General features: G+C 37.3%; 1 protein-coding gene across 12 annotated transcripts in view; it reads right to left on the bottom strand.

Annotated features, from left to right (window-relative positions):
* prom1a (prominin 1a) overlaps positions 1-19,906 on the bottom strand; it is a 61,748-nt gene that overhangs the window by 25,486 nt on the left and 16,356 nt on the right. For 8 of the 12 annotated variants that reach the window (XR_006925805.1, XR_006925806.1, XR_006925809.1 and 5 more), the window contains exons 2-4: positions 12,138-12,196; positions 11,501-11,527; positions 6,819-7,024 (exon numbers count right to left, since the gene is read on the bottom strand). Coding sequence is in view for 4 of the 12 variants with exons in the window: in XM_046849264.1 (XP_046705220.1) it covers positions 6,819-7,024; positions 11,501-11,527; positions 12,138-12,196 (292 nt within the window). In the remaining 8 variants the exon portion in view is untranslated. The remainder of the gene's footprint in view (positions 1-6,818; positions 7,025-11,500; positions 11,528-12,137; positions 12,197-19,906) is intronic. The other 4 variants (XR_006925807.1, XR_006925808.1, XR_006925811.1 and 1 more) reach the window with 1 other exon arrangement.

Below are 19,906 nucleotides of genomic sequence, written 5' to 3'. Positions count from 1 at the left end.
AAAAATACACCCACTCGCTGCACAAATCAAGCGAAGAAACTCGTGATACATTTTTCGCCTGCAGTCATTTTGAAAATACCCCACCACCCAGACGTGATGGTTCTGAAATGAATGTGTAAACAAGACACGACACCTTATTACAACAATGTTCCCAGGGCAAGAGCAGAAATATTTGTAATTTGTAGACATTAGCTAATTTTATCTGAAAACACGTCCGATCAAAAATTGTACACGCTAAGTGTGCTGCCTGGGGGGAAGACAATGTGTGTTCAAGCATGGAAAATTGAACGCCCATCACTTTAGACTTTGGCTTTTATGCTATAGGGTCATCCCTTTCCAGGTTCAATCTGCCCAAGTTCTCTCGCACGACCCCACCGCTGCTCCCTTCACTGGCTTCCAGCAGCTGCACGTATCAGATTCAAAACACTGATGTTTGCCTACAAGGCCAAAAATGGACCAACGCCATCTTACCTCAGAGACCTCATCACACCTTACACTACACCACACTGTCTGAGATCCTCCAGCACTGCCCGACTGGTACCACCTTCTCTCAGAATGAGAGGTAAAAATACTTCAAGGCTCTTCTCAGTTCTGGCACCGAGATGGTGGAATGAACCTTTCCATGATGTCCGTACAGCGGAGTTTTGGCTATATTTAAGCGATGAGTGTAGACCTTCCTCTTCCTGAAACACTTAAATTAGCGCTTTCCAAGTTTGTTTTGTTAAAAAAAATAAAAAGTTTATTAAAAATAAACAGAATTGTAGTCTGATTTATATTAAGTGTGTAATCTTCGTACCAGTGTAGATTAATTCATTGTTAGAGACTCAAAGCACTTTTGTACATCGCTCTGGACACGTCTGCTAAATGCCACAAATGTAAATGTAAATGTACTACTCTGTCGAAATAACGAATTTGGCACCGACCCATGGTACATTTTAGATACTGTTTATCAATCTATTTTCAAATTTGTATGATAAAAACAAGCTTGCAATCTATCTAGCAGTAAAATTAAGACATGTTGGTAAATAATGGCTTTTTATTGGAAAAAGCAAGCTGTTTTTACCTCACAGAATTGAGGCTATGGGATAGAAAATGAGCCACATGGTAAAAACTGGACTGTATACAATTAGATAAAAATAATTCCTGCCCTGATTTTTGTTGTTTTTTTGCAACGGTTACTTTTGGATCAAAATTACCCTGGATATAAGATTTTTTTTATGAAAATGGAATAATGGTTAAACATTTGTTAGAAACTTGAGGAAAAATGTAGAAGTTAAATCACAAGCATCATTAAATGTAAGTTTCTGTGTTCTTTGTGATTTATGCTCGCACGCCTCGGTGTCATCTCTCCCTAGGATGCGACAGATGCCTCTTCATTTTTCTAAAATAAAGCTGCAAAAGTTTTGACTTGATTAAGCTGCGGCTTGGTCCGTTGCACGGGAAAATGTGGTGGTGTGATTGGTGGGCATGAGGCTCGCGTTTCGCTTGCACAATGCCCTGCTGTATCCCCGCTGCGTTCCTGCGACTTTTTTTTACTGCCTCGCTGGGGTCTGTTCCAGCTCTGGGTGGGGGTAAGAACCCCATTAAACCCCTTGATAAACAACGACTGACCAACTGGGTCTGGTTTCACACAACAACCTCTCCAGATCCAAATCTGCTCTCTGGCTTCCACCTGGCCTGAGCCGCAGAGTCGAAATGCGATCGGTGCAAACAGCCAGGAGTCGGATCAAGACAAAGACGGTCACTGTGAGGGGATATGGAGATGCGCAGCAGGTGAAGAGTGAGACAGTGTTATCAGGAGGCGTGGGCTGTTTCGAAAGCACCACTGCTCTACACCTAACCTTCATGCTGTGTTCGGTATTTAGCAAAAGATCTCAAATGAGGCCCTTTCTTTTGATTTTACTGCAAATCTGTACAACAGATTCTCTATTTTCAGGTAGACTATTATACATTTACATAAACATCCACTCTAAGTTTATTAGAACATTTATAAATTAGATCCTAGAGCAATTCAGAGTTTAGCGGGTGGTGCGTCATTAATAATGGTCCGTGGAAAAACACAATGCCCTGTGTGTAGTTAAGTAGACTAAATTAACTTTTCTGTATTTGAATTATTTGAGTAACTCAAGGCATCGTTTATGTCCTAGTAATAATTATAATATTCTTTAAATTAAATGTTTGATGTTTATTTGTTTGAACAGGCCCCTGGTTCAAGACCCATGTAATAAGCTTATTAGGAGGCATAAGAAATACATTTAAAATCATAATAAAATCTCCACAGTAATACTAGTCGTCACTCCAGCCCATGTCATTTTCTGTTATAGACCGACCTGGACCCCCATTAAAGAAAGAAAAATTATGTGGCCCTCACAAAAAAAAAAAAAAAAAAAAAGTTTGGGGACCCCTGATGTAAAGCGATACAAGAAATAGTCTGTCATCTCTAAGTTTTTATTTTAAATTTGTTTGCTGGAATGAACCTTACTGTCATTTATTTGATTGGTCTTAATTAAAATATTAAATTCGAAAGCAGCAAAGGCTTTTTTTTTGGTGATCCCATTAGCATTATTGTTCCTGGAGTTTACAAATTACCTCAGCAGCCTTGCCCTTGTGTGAAGAAAGAAAGTAGGCCATGGCAAGGTGGGAACTATAGTGTAGGACAATCATTTCTTTTATCTATTCAGCTTCTTCCTCATTTAAACAATAAGGACACAACATTCTGGGCATACAGTTATTCCACTACTTCTTATAGCATTAGAGTTTCACACTAAGTGCTAACTAAGAGCTAGAATAGACTTGTATAACTTGTGGGAGAGGCCAACGTTATGAGGTGGTATCAATTCTGATCATGCAAGTTACTACGTCTGCGATTTCCTAATGGACAGCAAGTTAGAACAAAAGAAAACGTGAAATTCTGCATGAAACTGGGCAAATCCGCCTCAGAGACGTTTGACATGACATGACATACGTTTGACATACGTCGATGCTGCAACGAGTCGTTCGAGATGTTTTGAGTGGCACGCGTGCTTTTAAGAGCAAAAGAACATCACTGTAAGACTACAAGAGATCAGGAAGACTTTCAACAAGCTCAACCCCCAAAAATGTAGAAACCATTCAGCAACTTGTGCATGATGATCGTCGGACAACATCCCCGCTGTGCAAGGGGACTATTTTGAAGGGGATATTCTGTAAATGTGCAAAGTACTTGCTTGTAAACAGAGAGTTTTAAAACTTTTTAATACCACTTCATATTTCCACCATGTAAAATGCAATTTCAAAAATATCATTACTGACAGAACCATGTATAATGTTGTCAGGGTCCTGATATCTTGTATTTGAAGTCAAATGGGTTAAAATAAAACAAATGCTAAAACGCGAAATAAAAGCAGTCTCGCCGTGCCTGGGTGTCACGCCATCTCGCTGCTGCTCAGACGTGTCACAGCATGCTTGAGAAATGGTCGTTTTGTCTTGGATGAATGTAACAAGCAGTCATGTCTGTGTGCTAATTGGGTCACATCTTGATTTATTTAACCGGTTCCTATTTTTTTTTTCTTTGTAAGGAACAGTTTTACAGCTGTCACTGCTGCCAATATGGTTTAAGGGCACATGCCAGAAGAAGGGACATTGGAACTGAAAGAAACTATAGACAGACACTAAGAATGATGAGCTTTGTTCAGCTATTCCAGCAACACACTTACAGTTGAAACTCTCTAAAGCACCTTTCGAGAGCCTGCATACTGTATCTGCGAGTGATCTTATTCTTGGATATCATCCACAACTGTCTAAATGGACTGCTCTTTTAACAATGGCCTTTTGAGCTTCGTCGTGGTCTCGCTATTGCATTTTCAATGCAGCTACTGAAAGACCAGCAGGTACATTCTTTCACTGTTGTTGAGTCCCCCCGGCTTTAATTTTACCCACTCAGAGTTGCCTCTCTGTCCGTGTCACTGTAAATAGCTTCATTAGACCTCGTGTGTCGTGGTGCCTCCTGGCCCTGGAGATTTAATATGTACGGTATGTGAGGCAACTGAGCCCCTGATCTCCAGGCAGCCAAGTCTCAGCTATGGAATCACTAAAAAGAAGCAAACGAATTAAACCTTAAATCACATCGAGTTCAGTTGTATACCCTCGGAGCCTCTGTGTGTCTGTTGATATTCTAAAAATGTGGAATCTTTAGAAATGGTTTTCTCAATCTTCAGTTCCGCTGGAGCACCATGAAGCTGGATGGACAACTCATGCCAGAGCATGGATGTGTGCTTGTTGCTGTAGCAAATAACTGACGATTGTAGTTCAAAAAGGTGGAGAAATTAACATTTAATGCTAATGTAATTTAAAGCTAAACCTCTTTGAGAATTCATAGTGAATAGCAAGACAAACATAAATCAGTCATCCTGGACCACATTTAGTTTATTAAAATAATAAAATGTACTAATTTATAGCTGGAATTAAGTGGATCAAGTAGATTTTTTGGGCCAGTTTATTTAAATAACCAACACATATAAGGTTGCCAGATTTTAGTAAAGATGTCCACTACCTCTAAACATGAGCACTTGCCTTAACCTTGAAAAATAAAAAATACAACCTTACTGATAAGAAGTGGCAGCTGAAATTGGATAAATATTAGGAGTGGGGTTGGATTATTTTTTTTTTTACATTGTACCTAGAAATAATACCTAAATAAGTCTTAGATAGCAATAAATACTTATTCAAAATACTTTGAACAAGCCGTCGGAAAGCCATAACACCCAAATGGTTCCAGGTTGATCATTCGATGAGGGACCAATGTTTGGGAATTGTAAATGAAATATACTATATGGATTTCTTTTGACTATATTACATTTACAGACTTGGAAATAATTGGGGATAAATAGATTGTGTACACATACCATTGAGGATCAGCGTGAAACTGTATTTTAAAGAATGTATGAAAATTTCGTCTTGACTTTGTAATGGCCATGATGACCTTTTGTTGTTTGTTTTCAATAAAAATAAAAGTAAAAAAAAAAAAGGAATAGAAAATGTGGACTGAGAAAAAAAACTAAACCCAACCCCTTTTTTGTTCACAAGTAAAATTTTATATAAAAGTAAGGAAGATTCTGCATGACTAGTTCTAGCCATAAATAGATACCTTTAGTTATCTAGTTAAAAAATTTAGAAATGTCTTGTTTTAACATCAAAAAGTCATCAAACCAACACAAACGTTTTTGCACCAAAACTAATTAGCAGAATTATGTACTGTATACAGTGGAACCTCGATACTCGCAACTTTGAAACTCGCAACCTTGATAGTTTTCATTTGGAACTGGACTAAGAGTTGTCTTCTTCTTTAGGCTACTCCCATTAGGGGTCGGGGTTAGGGTTAGCGAGAAGCCGCGAGTGGCTCAAAAGTTCGGAGTAACATTGAAAGAAAAAAAAAGAGTTTGTACTAATAAATTACATACAAATGTGTGAATAACTATTTAATTATTGTATTATTCATTAAAAGTAGTTAATAAAACATTTATGACCAGTAATTCACAATTTATTTTAGTTTACACCACAGTACATGTACAATTCCCCTTGAAAAAGGAACCATCAAAAGCAGAGAGCCTCACAATATGGAAAGTAAGCATTATATATACATATAAAATTTGGACCTGATGCTGATGCTTACTTTCCATATTGTGTGAAAACATTTTTTGGGTGCACAATTTTGTAGTCATTAGATATAAAGGTCATAAAAGTGTGTGTGCATGGCCAGTAAGCTATTTTAGGTAGGTACGTGGGTAAGGAAGTAGGCAGGTAGGTATTCAGTATGTAGGTGATTCAGTAAATACAGTAGGTGGATGGGTAGGTGGGTATTTGTATAGTTGTTTTTAGGGGGAAATTGTCCTGCTTCAAACGTAAGAAGAAGGTGAAACTAGGTAGCTAGATGCATGGGTGTGTAGGAAAAAGTAGGTGTTTGATATGAGTACAAAATTTACTTTGTTACAGGAGCACTGTAAAGAAACTGATGATAATACAAACAAAGCAAATACGAGTGAATAACGATAGCCCTTCCAGACACTATACAACCAAAGTAGGTTGACACCTGAGCATCATATCAATAAGTCAATCTTCCTTAAAACGGTTGCCAAGTTGGAAGGTGCACAATTGTACATGTCGTCTTTGTATGCTGTAGTTTTACAATTACCTTTGACTGGAGATAAGAGGTACAAATTTGTTCCAACTTGTTAATGGTACCGTGTGAGAGAAGTGGGCTCCAGTGGAAAAACCTCTACACAAATGTTGACCTCAATACCACTAAACACCTATTGAATGAACTGTATTATACTTGATAGAAGTGTCCGACCTCGTTAATGGAGTTCAACTGATATGGATTTTTCTGAGGGCAGTTGATGATCGATATTTAATGCTGATCTAATATTCTTTTTTACCCTCTTCTTTTCATTAAATCTAACATTAATTAATACGAAGTGATAGAGAAAATTGCTTAAGTTAAACATTTCTTGAACAACACAAGCTTTTCTAAACAGTGCACTTGTTACCAGGTTTTGGTACCCTAGCCTACCTGTAGCATAAACTACAGCATAAAGTTTGCTAACAATACAGTTCCAAAAATTCACATTCACTCTCCAGACCTTATTCTTATTCTCATTCTCTCTATCAGCATAATATTTAACCAATGAAATTTATAAGGTGACATTTGGCCCTACTGTATACTGTAATTAAGATATACAATACAAGACATGATTTGAACTGGCGTTCAGAGTTTACAGTTGCTCAGTAGTGTATCGCTGCAAAAATAATCGTATGTACTCACGCACACACTTAACACTTACGTGATAATAAAGGTGGTGGTAAGCAGGAGCGTGGTGAGCAGTCCTCTCTGGCAGTCTGCATTTTTCTTTTGTCTCTGGTGCATCTCTCCTCCGCAGTTATCGCAGCAGCGACACATGCAGAAGAGCAGTCCGACCAGGGGCACGAGCACGATGAAGAGAATCCCCACGACCGCACACACCACAAAGCCCAGCTCATAGTAAATCACCTGCGCAATATAACGATCCACTTTACACACCAGGCTGACTTGGTGGTCATGGCTAGGTAATGACCATGTGCAGATATATTATATATACCATGTGTTTTATATATATATATATATATATATATATATATATATATATATATATATATATATATATATATATAAATAAATTAGAGGTCGACCGATAATCGATTTTATCGAAACTGACAGTTTAATCAATCAATCAATCATCATTAATCAAGCAATAGTTTTTAAAATAGATACTGGATTTAAAAAAAAAAAAACAACCAAACTGATTTAATAATAAACTTAATACAAAATAAAAAAAAATAAAAAAATTTATAATAAATCAAATAAATATGAATATATTAATAATATTAATACATATAAAGTTAAATAAAGACATGCATTTAAACTGAAACAAAAAGTAACAATCCAAATAGATAAATACATTTACATCCAAAATGAATACAAAAAAACACTTCAAGCAAACAGCACACGTCAATGATTCTCCTCTAGTAGCCAATATCATATTGTAAAAAAAAACCCGGAAAAACTATCGCTATGTATTTTTGCTGACAGCCGATAGTTCCAGTAATCAACTATCGGTGCTGATCAATCAGCAAAACCGACAAATCGGTCGACCTCTAGAATACATTCTTTGTAAATAATCAGGAGATGTGTGAGTCACTAAAGACATTTGGGACTTTTAGGAGTTGACCGATGTAAAGATGGCTGAGGGTGACCTGAAAATAAACCTCTTACTGTATTGGTCTGTTAGGGCAAAAATCCCAATTTGGAGTCACCAACAAAACATGGGATTGAAACTTGTATTGTGGTTTAAGAATTGTATACACAATAGAATGTGCCAAATCGAACATGCGGATCATATAATACACAACAGAATTTGTTTGTCTCACATAGAATAAAAAAATAAATAAAAAGATGTACCTTAATTACATTGCATTAATTAAACATTAGTGCCAGCCACAGTAGCCATCAATACAGTTGTTCAAACCTTCAAGTCTCTTAGGGTTTGAGCTAGTTCTAGGAACAGGAAAAGGAAGTGGCTTATAACAGGTAACATTACACTCAACAAAAAGGCATCTCACGTTTTAACAGTCTCATAAAGAATGTCTGATTTACAGTACTGTCTTATTGAATTATTAAAGATCCAGTTCATCTCCAGTCATCCCAGTTTAAAAACTAAACTCATTCAAAACACACCTTTATTACAAAAACAAAAATATCAGCAGCTGAAAAAAGGAATTTCCTCACCATGTAACCTGTCATGGTGATGTGATAATTAATCACATTTAAATCTAAGAGCTAGCTGCATAGCCATACAGCATGACTGAGCTACTGGAAGCTTTCCAGGCTCCAGACTCCAGGTTCCTTGGTCTCACAATGTCTGTCTGGCTTTAATCTAGTTTCGCATTCCCATAAAATGTTCATTGCTCTCAGGCCAAGGTGAGATCAGGAAGCTGAGCATTTGGAGTAAATGAATTGAGCGCAAGCGGATGTTTTAAACTCTCAGACTCACAGACATGCATCACTTTAATGTAGCGTGAATGAGAGTGGATGTCTTGAAATAAAGTACGTTGACTATCCTTCAACGTTTCTGAGAACAGGGTCCAGGTCAGGTCACTGACCACAGTTCTCATCAGCATGACCAGGCTCGAGTCTAGCTCTGAGGATAACTGGCTGGGATTATAGAATGCACCGTTTGCGCCATTACCTCTGAAATTCCCCGAAACAAAATAGGTCAGGTGGACTTTTTTGGGGGCTATTACTTCGGTTGAGTTTAGATATATAGAAAATATAAATAGAAAATACGTTCTTCTCACAAAAGGTTTAAAGAATGGAAATCGCACACGTGATATCAGTAATTATCTGACCATTTGGTGACTTTATGGGTAAGGGAACCCCTGCATGTTTGTGCTATGAAAGGGTATTATATACTGTACAACCCCAATTGCAAAAAAGTTCGGATGCTGTGTAAAATGTAGATAAAAACAGAATGCAATGATTTGCAAATCTCATAGACCCATATTTTATTCACAATAAAAAAAAACTAATAATCATTTTGAAATGAATGACTGCAAAACATCTTAAAGAACTTGAGACAGGCCCATGTTTACCACGGTGCAGCATAACTTCTTTTGAGAACTGAGGAAAATAGTTGCATGAGTTTTGGGAGAGGAATGTTGTCCCATTCTTGCCTGATATACTGTAGGATTCAAACTGCTTAACAGTCCTGGGTCTTCTTTGGTGTATTTTTCGTTTCAAATATTTGTGCCAAATATTTTTAATTGGTGAAAGCCAAGCCATGCTGCTGACATAGATGCAGTATGTTTAGCATTGTTCTGCTGAAATATGCAAGCCCTTTCTTGTCTGGATGGGAGCATATGCCTGAGCATATGTTTCAGCATTAATGGTGCAAGCTGCCCATTCAACAGACACTATTACACCCCATATCATTAGAGATGAATGCTTTTGAAGTGAGCAATAATAATAATAATAATAATAATAATAATAATAATATAGTATAGATTTATAAGATTCTCAAATCATTGCAGGTTTTTTTTTTTTAGATTAACATTTTACACAGCGTCCCGTCTTTTTGGGAATGAGGGTTGTACTTACATGCAAGAGAAAGTTTCGGCTAATACTAATGACAATGATTTATAGGTGCAAAACATTTTCCTGTCATTACAGGTCACTGAAATGTTCGCAAATGGTATGAGTAGATCTACCACATTGCTATTGTGACCGCTAATGAAGCAATTTCTCTTGTAAAAACAAAAAAAATAAATTTAAAAACAATTGGTTGGACAGTTTCCCTATAAAAGATACAAATGTACTTGTTATAAAACAATCAGAGGAGTCATTTAAAGAAATAAATCTGGTAGCAGGGACAAGAATGGCCTAGTTATGGCCTTCACTATGACATAAACCAAACTTATCCTCAGTAACTGTAAGTAATTGGGAGCGTGTATTAGGTCTGGGATCCCACAGGATCCACATTAAGGGGTTTACTTTTATGTGGGAGACGGTCATTTATCAACCTTGCTTGTGTGACTCTTAGCTTATTTCATTCTTCTTCATTAACTGCTTTTTTTTTCCTATCAGGGTAAATAATTTATCTGTTCTTATGGGAGCAAAAGGGAAAATAAAAAAGTGAGAGTGCTTGGTAGGAATTTCTGCATAATATCTTTGGGGAACATCTAGGCAAAGATTCTTTGCGTCAAGTTGGAATAGTAGAAGTCGTAGCAAGCCTAGCCAAAATTTCATGATTAAGCATCGTGGTCACCTGACCACCATGACCAATATGTTACAAAGCATACAATTGTCTAGGCCTCTTTATATGCTGCTACATTAAGATTTCCCTTCACTGGGAACCAACGGTACCGAACCGTTTTGGTGGCCACTTGATCCGTACCACAAATACGATTTGTTCTGCGCATGCGTGAAATTGCTATCACTTCCTGTCATTGTCAACGACTAGCGATATGGATTCTCCAGCTTCAAGTCTTTCTCTTAAAAGGAGAAATTCCTGACAATTCTGCATATCGAGGGAGTGAATGAATGAGTGAAGGACAAAAGGAATGAATAATATTAGGAATAAATAAATTGAAGGAATAAATTACAAAAAACTATTTTTGTGTGTTTCTTCAATGCAGACATTTGTTAAATTATACTAAAATAAGTAGAACAGTTAAGTAGAACACATCTTTAGAAAATTTTATATTCAATGCAAAAAAACACACATTATACACACTTCTGTATTACCTGAATTGGGTCGGACAAATGTAAACTATAATTTATCCATTTATCTAATTTTATTGAATTTTTTAATTTGCACCTATTCAATCGAATACTCAATTTAATCCATATAATAAAAAGTGTATTGCAGTAATTTGATTGATTCTATTTCAATTTGATATACAGCTGAAATCATATATTGTGATTTCCGGATTTTTTTTTTTTAGATTATGTCTCTCACAGTGGACATGCACCTACGATGACAATGTCAGACCCCTCCATGATTTCTAAGTGGGAGAACTTGCAAAATAGCAGGGTGTTCAAATACTTCTTTTCCTCACTGTATATTTAAAAGCACATATTGGTGTGATGGTCATATTTCCATATATTTATAAGTGTGAGTGGCCAGCGGTAGTTAAGAGTATAATTGGAAGAGGGCACACATGACTTTCTACAGCTGTTAGAGCACGGTCAATGTATTTCTAGAAGAAGTAGGACAAGGTTATTTACACAGCTATCTAGACATCACCACATTTGTGACACAGAGCATAGTCAGTAGATACAAATACCAAAGACCTTAATGAAGAAAATATGTGTCCTAGAGGTGGTGTAGATTGAAGAAGAAGAAAAAAAGTTGGTATTGTATCATAAGAGTGCAGGAGGATAAAGGACAACTGAAGGATGATAAGGGTGCTGGCTCAGTGCACACTTTACCTGCAGTGTCAGAACAATGTTCTCTGGCTGGGGATAGCCAGATGATGAGAAGCATGCAGAAAAAAGCAAAAAGGGACAGGGGAAAAAAAGCACAAAAGATGGTCAGAAAAAGCAACAGGCAGATAACAGGCAAACAGAGCACTTAAGAACCAGGAACAAGGTGTAATATTGTTCAGATATGCACTAATAATTTGTTCTAAATACAAGCTAATCGAATCAAAAATATGTACAGTAGACCTCCCCATTCTTAAGTGTGTCAAGGCAATGGGTTCGATAACCGAATATGAGTGAACATGTTTACAGAGGGGACCTTTTGCAGCTTGTTAAGACCGAATGTGACAAAATGGAGGTGTACAGACAGGATACGCTGTTTATTTTGTAACGAGGAGCCGCTGCAACACCTCTTACATTCCCACATCCTGTCTTCAAAAGGAGGCTGCTTAGTACATGAACTAATTTAAAGAACTAACAGCTCCTTCTTGGGCATACTGCCGCAAAAGCAGAACAGCTGGTATAACAGGGGTGAAAGACACTCACTTTGGAGATCACTATCAATTAATGGCCTGCTGAAGAATTGCAACGAATAAGACAATGTCTCCTCAGTGTCCTCAACTACCTGTACAGCACACACACTTACCTTCTGGTAGTCAGACTTGATGGCTCCGAACTTGTCCTTTGCCACTCGGATGACGAGATCTGCAGTGACAGGAGAGAACATTGTTTTTTTTATGCATAGAGGAGTCACAGAGCATCTTCCCCGAATACAGACAAGAGGCTTTGTGACTGTTTTAAGACAGATTCAACACACTGCAGAAGCCGCGTGAAGCCGCAGGATATACTTGTATTTGGAAAATTCTACATTTTCAGTGGTCAATAGTGTAAAAGTGTTTTGTTTGCAAGAAGAGTACTGAAAACAGGTTATGTATAAATAAAACGTTTAGAAATTATATTTGTTTTAAGTGCTTTATATTTATTCTGAAAGGTGGAGGGAAGGAGGCTCAATACAAATTTTGCACTGTGTTTTAAGGAATAATGGCAATTAAATGCATTAGCAAATATTGAGGAGAAGTTTCTAAAGTTCTTTGAGCCCAGAAGTAATCAGTGAAACTTTCTCTTCACACTTTCTGTGGGATTGGTCAAACATTCTGAAGGAGCAGATGGGATCGGTCAAACTTCCTACAGCCATGCACAGGAGAGGTCTGGCAAAAGCAAATTGAATTTCTACAGGAGAATATACATTTAGTCAAACTAGCCATGGAAGTAGATGGAATTTGTGAACCCCCCCTGCAGTAGCAGGTGTGATGGGGCAAACCTCCTGAGGGAGTGGATGGCATTGGTGGAATTCTTGCGCTAAACATGATTAGCTAAACCTTCTGTGGGAGCAGGCAGGTCTGGTCAAGCTTCCTGCAGCAGCTTGAGGTTTGGCAAAATGTCTGTGGAGTGGATGTGTTTGGACAAACTTTCTCAGGAAGCAGATAGCTTGGCCAAACTTCTGCAGAATAGACTGTCAAACTTTCTGCGGAGGCTGGTGGGAGTAGACAAATATTCTGTAAGGCCTTGTGCAGGTCTACAATCTTGTCCCTGACGTCCTTTGACAGCTCTTTGATCTTGCCCATGGTGGTGGAGAAGTTTGAATGAAAGAGGTTGATTCTGTGATGGGTGTCTTTTATATACCTAAGTTCTTTCCAAAAGGGACAGGATTAATTTGGGTGTGTGGGAGTCAGACTTCTTGCTGGTTAGTAGGGGATTAAATCCAATACAAATGAAATTAGAATCTTTCTTTAATGTTTGTTTTCTCTCTCTGTTAAAATAAACCTAAAATAATTCTAGACTGTTAATTTCTTTGTTAGGGGTAAACTCACCAAATCAGCAGGGGATCAAATAAATATTTCGCCCACTGTATGGTAAAGATTCTGAAATCTGGTGAACAGCTTTAGGAGGAATATATGTGGATTCTGAGGTGGTGGTTGCAAACGTCAATCGGCTAAACCTAACCCTCCAAGACTTCTGGGCAAGTCTTTAATATCTTGAAGAGGGTTAGAAGGTATAGAAGAACATTTTTGTGGAACCGAACAAAAAATTGCTTTAACCTCATGTTAGAGCAGATACAACTGACCAAACGTTCTTGGGGAAGTGGATATGATTGGGGAAACTGTTTAAAGGAATGGATGAGATTAGTCAGACTTCATAAGAAAGTCGTTATAAGCTTATTGGAATCTCAGTGATTCCATATTGTACAATGCAGTTCATGTGATCCATGCAAACTGAGATGATGAATAGAGATCATTGTTTACCATCTGTGCATCTGCTGCCATAATGATTCTTTTTAATAGTGCATGTGTAAAGTACTTCTAAACCAATCTGCCTGACAGAGATATAAATAATGGCCATGCTGAAGGCGATAACTGTGTGGCAGTCTGGAAAAAGCTGTCTCAAGCCTACACAGAAAAATAGCATGATGAACAAGCAATACAGACTTAATTAGATTTTTATTAGCGCCTGTGCTTACATTATTCTCAATACATTTTTGAGAGTCCTAAACTCCTGCTTGAAAGGACTGCCCCATGTGCACAGAAATGTGACACTTTTGTCAACAAAAAAGGCAATAGTTAGCCAGAGGAAGATGCACAAAAAACAAAGAGATGCTGTTCAAGCAGCAGTTTCCTTCAGACTTACTGCATTGCAGGACTTTTTTCTGTTTTTTCAAGACTGCAGTGCTGCGGGAGGAAAAATGCTAATGCGCAACACTGCTAGCAAGTGCAATTCTGACAGCCACATGTCATGTACTCCTACTCTTCCATTCTCTTTCGGTGATGCACAGTTCTTTATTCAACTTCAGCATGGATGGAAAAAGAAAGAGGGTGGTCCCTTGAGGCTTTGCTTTCAACCAATTGGGCATTTTATTCATCATAACTACACATGCCTGCATTTTAGGGAGAAAAATCCATTAAAACAAACGTTCATAGTTTTAAAATAACCCCAAAGAAATGACTAATGACTCAATTAACATCAGCTAAAACATCAAATGTTAATCCACTGCCACACTTCCTCAGTCTTTACTGAGCTAAACGCAAGGCAACGAGAGCAATCTTGCAACAAGGGATTGCACCATGTTTACATCATTCTGCGTGAGGGGAAAAAATGTTGATGTGATTCTAAAGGCTGTTACAGGAAAAATGGATTGTTGAGAAATGTTTTTGATAAGGAAAAGCAAGCATATGGCATTATGATCTATAAATCAAGGAAATTTCAGGAGACAGTACACAAAAAATGGAAAGCTGTTTCCACATATCAGTGAAGATGCTGACAAGCTCGTCTCAAGAATACAAGTATACAAAAATACACAGTGCGTTTAAATTGCACATTCTGATTGGTCGAGGCAAATCACAGGTTTGCAGTCGTGTGCTGGCATGATATGCAAATATACAAATTTACATATATATTTATATATACACATCTAGCCTTATATATTTAATTGGTTCATCTGATGCTACTGTATTTTTTCAGAGAGACTGAAAATAACGCCACAATTACTTTAAAACATTTACAAGAACAGTTTGTCTTCATGCTCTGTTGTTTGCTTTTGCTAATAATAAACATATATTTGCATAAAGCATCCATATTTGGCCACGCCCATTTTGATTAAAGTAGGAAAAACTTGAAAAAGTATTAATTTAAGGTACATTTAGAACAGATAAAAATGTATTTATATTTACACAGTATATATATATATATATATTTATATTTATATATATATATATATATATATATATATATATATATATATATATATATATATATAAAATCCCGAGCACTTCCTTCACAGTGACTTGCGAGTGACTTGACAGGTGCGTGTAGGGGGTGGGTACCTGCCGGAGAACATGCGACACCTCTGCTATGTTTGTTTCACTAAGCCCCGAGGATCAGCGTTAGGCTTAATCAAGCACCGTGACGCTGTCTGCTCCTCTTCCAAACCTTTCTGATCAAAGCACTTTTTATACCAGCATGACAACTTTTCAATTAATCCACAGCGGCTGCACTGTGTTTCAGCGTCTTCACTGCGTTTTATTACTGCGACCTAGTCCTATTTCGGTCACATGCTTTCACAATCACACTTATCCGTCCTTTCACTCAACCCCCCAATCTTCCCAGCAGGATGGCATCTTCCAGTAATGCTGCTGCTACCAGAACGCAGAGAGAGAAAAAAAATAAGGGAGAGATATAGTGAAGGAAAAAAAAAGAATTGCTCATTAAACAATAATGACTCCATGAGGTTTGAATGCAATTCAATTTATTATTGTTGTATTATTATACACTTGTCGTTAACGTTACGCTGAACTGACAGGACACATTGGTGATTAGTAGGAGTGTAAGATGAATCCCAGCTGCATCTGTCAGTCCTAATAAATAAGGAGGGATGATATTATCTGTCAGTCTGAGTGAGGAAGAAGGCAGAAGTCTTGTATGTCATTTACATTGAAGAATAAGGTATGGGCTCTGTGTCTGTATTTCACAGAACCAGTGTTACCAGAGTATATGCACGATTCCCATTGCAAAACGAAGCGATGGAAAAAGTTGTGATGTTACGCAGTTCAATATGTTACCGATACTTCACTTTTATTGCTTGGGTTCAGACAGACAGCAAATCATCAATTTAATTAAGTGCCTTCTGACTTCTAACGCATGGCTCCTTTTCACAAACGCACCTTTGAAGTGCAAGATAAAAAAAAAAAGATTGCTCTTTTTCTGTTCTGTATCTAGGATGCAGCTCTACCTCTGCCATGTTAATCTGTATTCTATGTAACTCTCAGGACACGTCTCCGTCTCCGTCGTGTTTAGCGAGGAGAAATGAATGTACATAGATTGATCACAAATTGTTGGTCACTTTCTAAATAACAACTTGTATCCGACACATTGTTTTAAATCGATGCACTGATGCAAATCTGTGAATTTAACCATCCCTGATATAAATACACGGTATGTAAGCACAGGCAGGTACAGGTGTTCTCCCTGCTCCACCCTCCATTCACAAACTTCCACCCCCCCTTACCTCCACACAGTGCATCTAGCAACAGGTTCACACCACATCCCCCTATAGTCCTATGTTCCCTCATTAAAATGTTCTAGAATATTAATTACATGTCCCTGCTGGCCTGTGTTTGCTCATGTAAAGTTTCTTGAAAAGGTCCCAAGTTCCCAGGACCTCATGTTTCTTTACTGTACTGTTGTAAACACCATACAGTCTCAGAACCACATGTTTCAATACCATGTTACTTAATTCAATCCTCTCCTAACTTACAAACTCTGACAATAAATGTTTCTGTACATAAGATTGAATGGTAAAAGAATTTGAACCAAATGCTGAAAGGATAAAGAGAAGAGAAATGCGAGGTGGACAGAGTGGACACAGGGGTTACTTGAAAATGTGAATAGGATTTGGGACAGGTAAAAGAAGGGGTCAAATTGGAAAAATGTTACATCAATACCTTACACTAAAACCTTTTTTATAACTGAATAAATAGTGTAGGAGGTTGCATGGTTTTTATCCAGGAGTACATCTCAGTGGGAAGTTGGTGAACAAGCGTTCCATCACGACGCTCTCAAGGGCGATGAGTCAGTTCTATTAAAAAAAAAAAGCATTCTCTAATCTTTACTGACTAAACAAGAGAAACTGTTTTCAAGCATCTGTATACTTGATCTATGTGACTTTCCATTGCTAGAACTGTAGCTTTGACAGTCAGGCCAGCTGTATGTCAAAATCTGTGAAATTTGTGTTACTTGTATGGCAGACAATAACAATTTATTAATAACAACAAAGCATCTTAAACATTTATTTGTTAGGAAATGTGTAATTGACCTTTTTTGGAAGGAGTCTCCAGTCAGCCAGAGGTAAAATTGTAACTTTTTGCTTTGCAGGTTCTCAGGCCATGTCCACATTAATATGTTTTAGTTTGAAAACGCATATTTTTCTCGACGGTTTTGAACATCCATCGACTCTTAGGTGGCGTTTTCATTCACCAAAAACGTAGCTTTTTGAAAAAGCTGTCTAAAGCGGATATGTGTAAAAAAAGCAGTTTTTGCATCGCAGTGTGGACTGAAAACAGAGGTCTTCAAAATCGCATTTTTAGCCGTAACATTTTAAAGGGCCGGAAAGTAAATAAACGGCAGGAGGGAATGACGCAGGAAAAAATTCTAAATAATACTAAAATGGTTAGTGAAATGTGAGACGGTTGTACTTACTTCTGTGGGATGTTATGTCCTGTTTTTTTTTTTCTGGTAGAATTGGTGAATTGCCGTGCTATTAGCAAAGTAAAACATTTTTTCATGCTATTATAGGGAACCTAATAAATTTTGCATAATACCTGCTTGTTTTATGTAAAAGATATATGAGAGTGCAGAATTAATTTCTAAAAAATCAAACATAAATCCATTCCTCCCCAGTACCCTCACCATGTAGCACCCAAAAGGATTGGTGCACTGATGGAATTCGTCAATATTTTATATACAAACCCACAGTGCAGGGTTTCCTTTTCGAGAAGATTCTGAATAAAGACGGCTTAAGGAAGAGAGTAACCATCAAATCCCTGAACACTGAAGGTATGTAATTTATGCAAAATTCATGGAAATTCCTATAATATCATACGAATCAAGTCATGATAAAGACGATAGAGACAGAACGTATGTGTGTGTACACTTAGTGGGTTGTTTTTTAAGGAGGAAAATCTAATATTCGTGTCCATGGCAACAGTAAAAACAAAAAAAACCAGACAGAACAATTAACATTAATGGCATTCGACAGACGACTTTTTACAGAGTAGGGTTGAGAAGGAGGTGGAAAATTGCAGGGAAATTTCCAGAAACTTACTATGGGAACTTCATCGGGGAATTTGGGAAAGTTGGAAAGCATGAATTAATGGAAATTTATTCAAAATTTTGGGAAATTATTATAAACTGTATCATATGCAAACATAAATATATACATTTTATTAGATCATAAGATGATGTACATAAATTCCCAGTTTATTCCCATTAATTCCTATATATTCGCAAATTCCCATTGATAGTTTCCAGTCTTGAAAATTCCAGGGATTTTGCAACCCTAATACAGAGTGACTTGTGTTGTTCTCATTTATACAAGTGAGCAGCTATGGGGTCATAGGCCTTGTTTAAGGGTTCAGGAGTGGCAGCTTGGAGGACAGTCCAAACCAGGAAATGGACACAAAGTTTTAAACATACAAATGAATCCAGGAGTTAACACAGAACATCTGGCCACAATCAGGAAATGTAACAATGACGGGACGAAAGGGTAAGGCAGGACAAAGACTCTTTACATGCAAAAGCACTTGGAGAACTAGATGTGGCTGAAACTGCAAGTTTCCTATCGAGAATTAGAATTCATGACACAAAAGCTCCATCTCCAACCATTCAGAAGCCTTTCTGGTTGGTGAGTCTTAAACTTAAAAGTCTTAAATTTGCAACCATAAAATTATGTTCATATACACCATCATGACTCATGACTGGGACTAATAAAACTACACTGAAGGTACTGAACTGGAAAAAAATGTGTTTCTCCAAGATATGCACATTAATCTAGGCGTAGGAGTGTTTAGATGTACAAAAGAAAGTCAGAACTTAGTCATACTTCCCAGCATGAAAAGCAGAAAGTAAGAAAGGCAAACAAAAAATATTGTCGATTTCTTTTTGTCAGCAGGATGAGCCAGAAGTAGATAAAGCAGCAGACCAGAAGCTTCAGTAAGTCTCCGCTTCATGGTTTAAAAGAAAGCCACAAACGAGAGACGTGAACAAAATAACAGGATTACTCTTCCACAGCTGTGTGTATCAGTATCTGTTTCGACAGCCTAGTTTGGCATTTGCCTTGTATACATGTATAAATTCCCATTTGCCAGCCAAGCTACAGGGATATACATAGTTCTGGAGCAGAAAAAAAAAAAAAAAAAACGCTGCCAGATTTTAGACCCATATTTAAAATTAGGAGACTTCTAATTCAGGTAGAATCTAATCCGAGCATACACAGTAATCTGAAATTTTGTGTACTTATTAATGTATCATTTGTGTGGGTAAGTGTTTTAAAATTGCACATTGCATATATTCTCTATAAATCTTTAACTGAAAAGTGGAATTTCTATTCCAACTGCACCCAATTTAATTATTGCCTATTCCCACCCAAAATCTACAGCTATCATGAGCCCAACCCCAAGTTCTTTGTAATCTGGTGTTACCTAAACTGCATTTGCATATCAAAACCTAATTGGCTGTTTGATTTTCTGATACAATAATACTCATTATTCCATTAAAAAATTACTTCAAGAATGTGCTTAAAATATAAGCACTTACTGTAACTATTCTCTTTGGTCTAATGCCATGCAGCTTCACCCAGAATGTTCT

This window comes from Silurus meridionalis, chromosome 5, assembly GCF_014805685.1.
Source record: "Silurus meridionalis isolate SWU-2019-XX chromosome 5, ASM1480568v1, whole genome shotgun sequence".
NCBI classification, from domain to species: domain Eukaryota; kingdom Metazoa; phylum Chordata; class Actinopteri; order Siluriformes; family Siluridae; genus Silurus; species Silurus meridionalis.
Note: the sequence above shows the minus strand (reverse complement) of the source record. Positions and strands in the feature narration are given on the sequence as shown.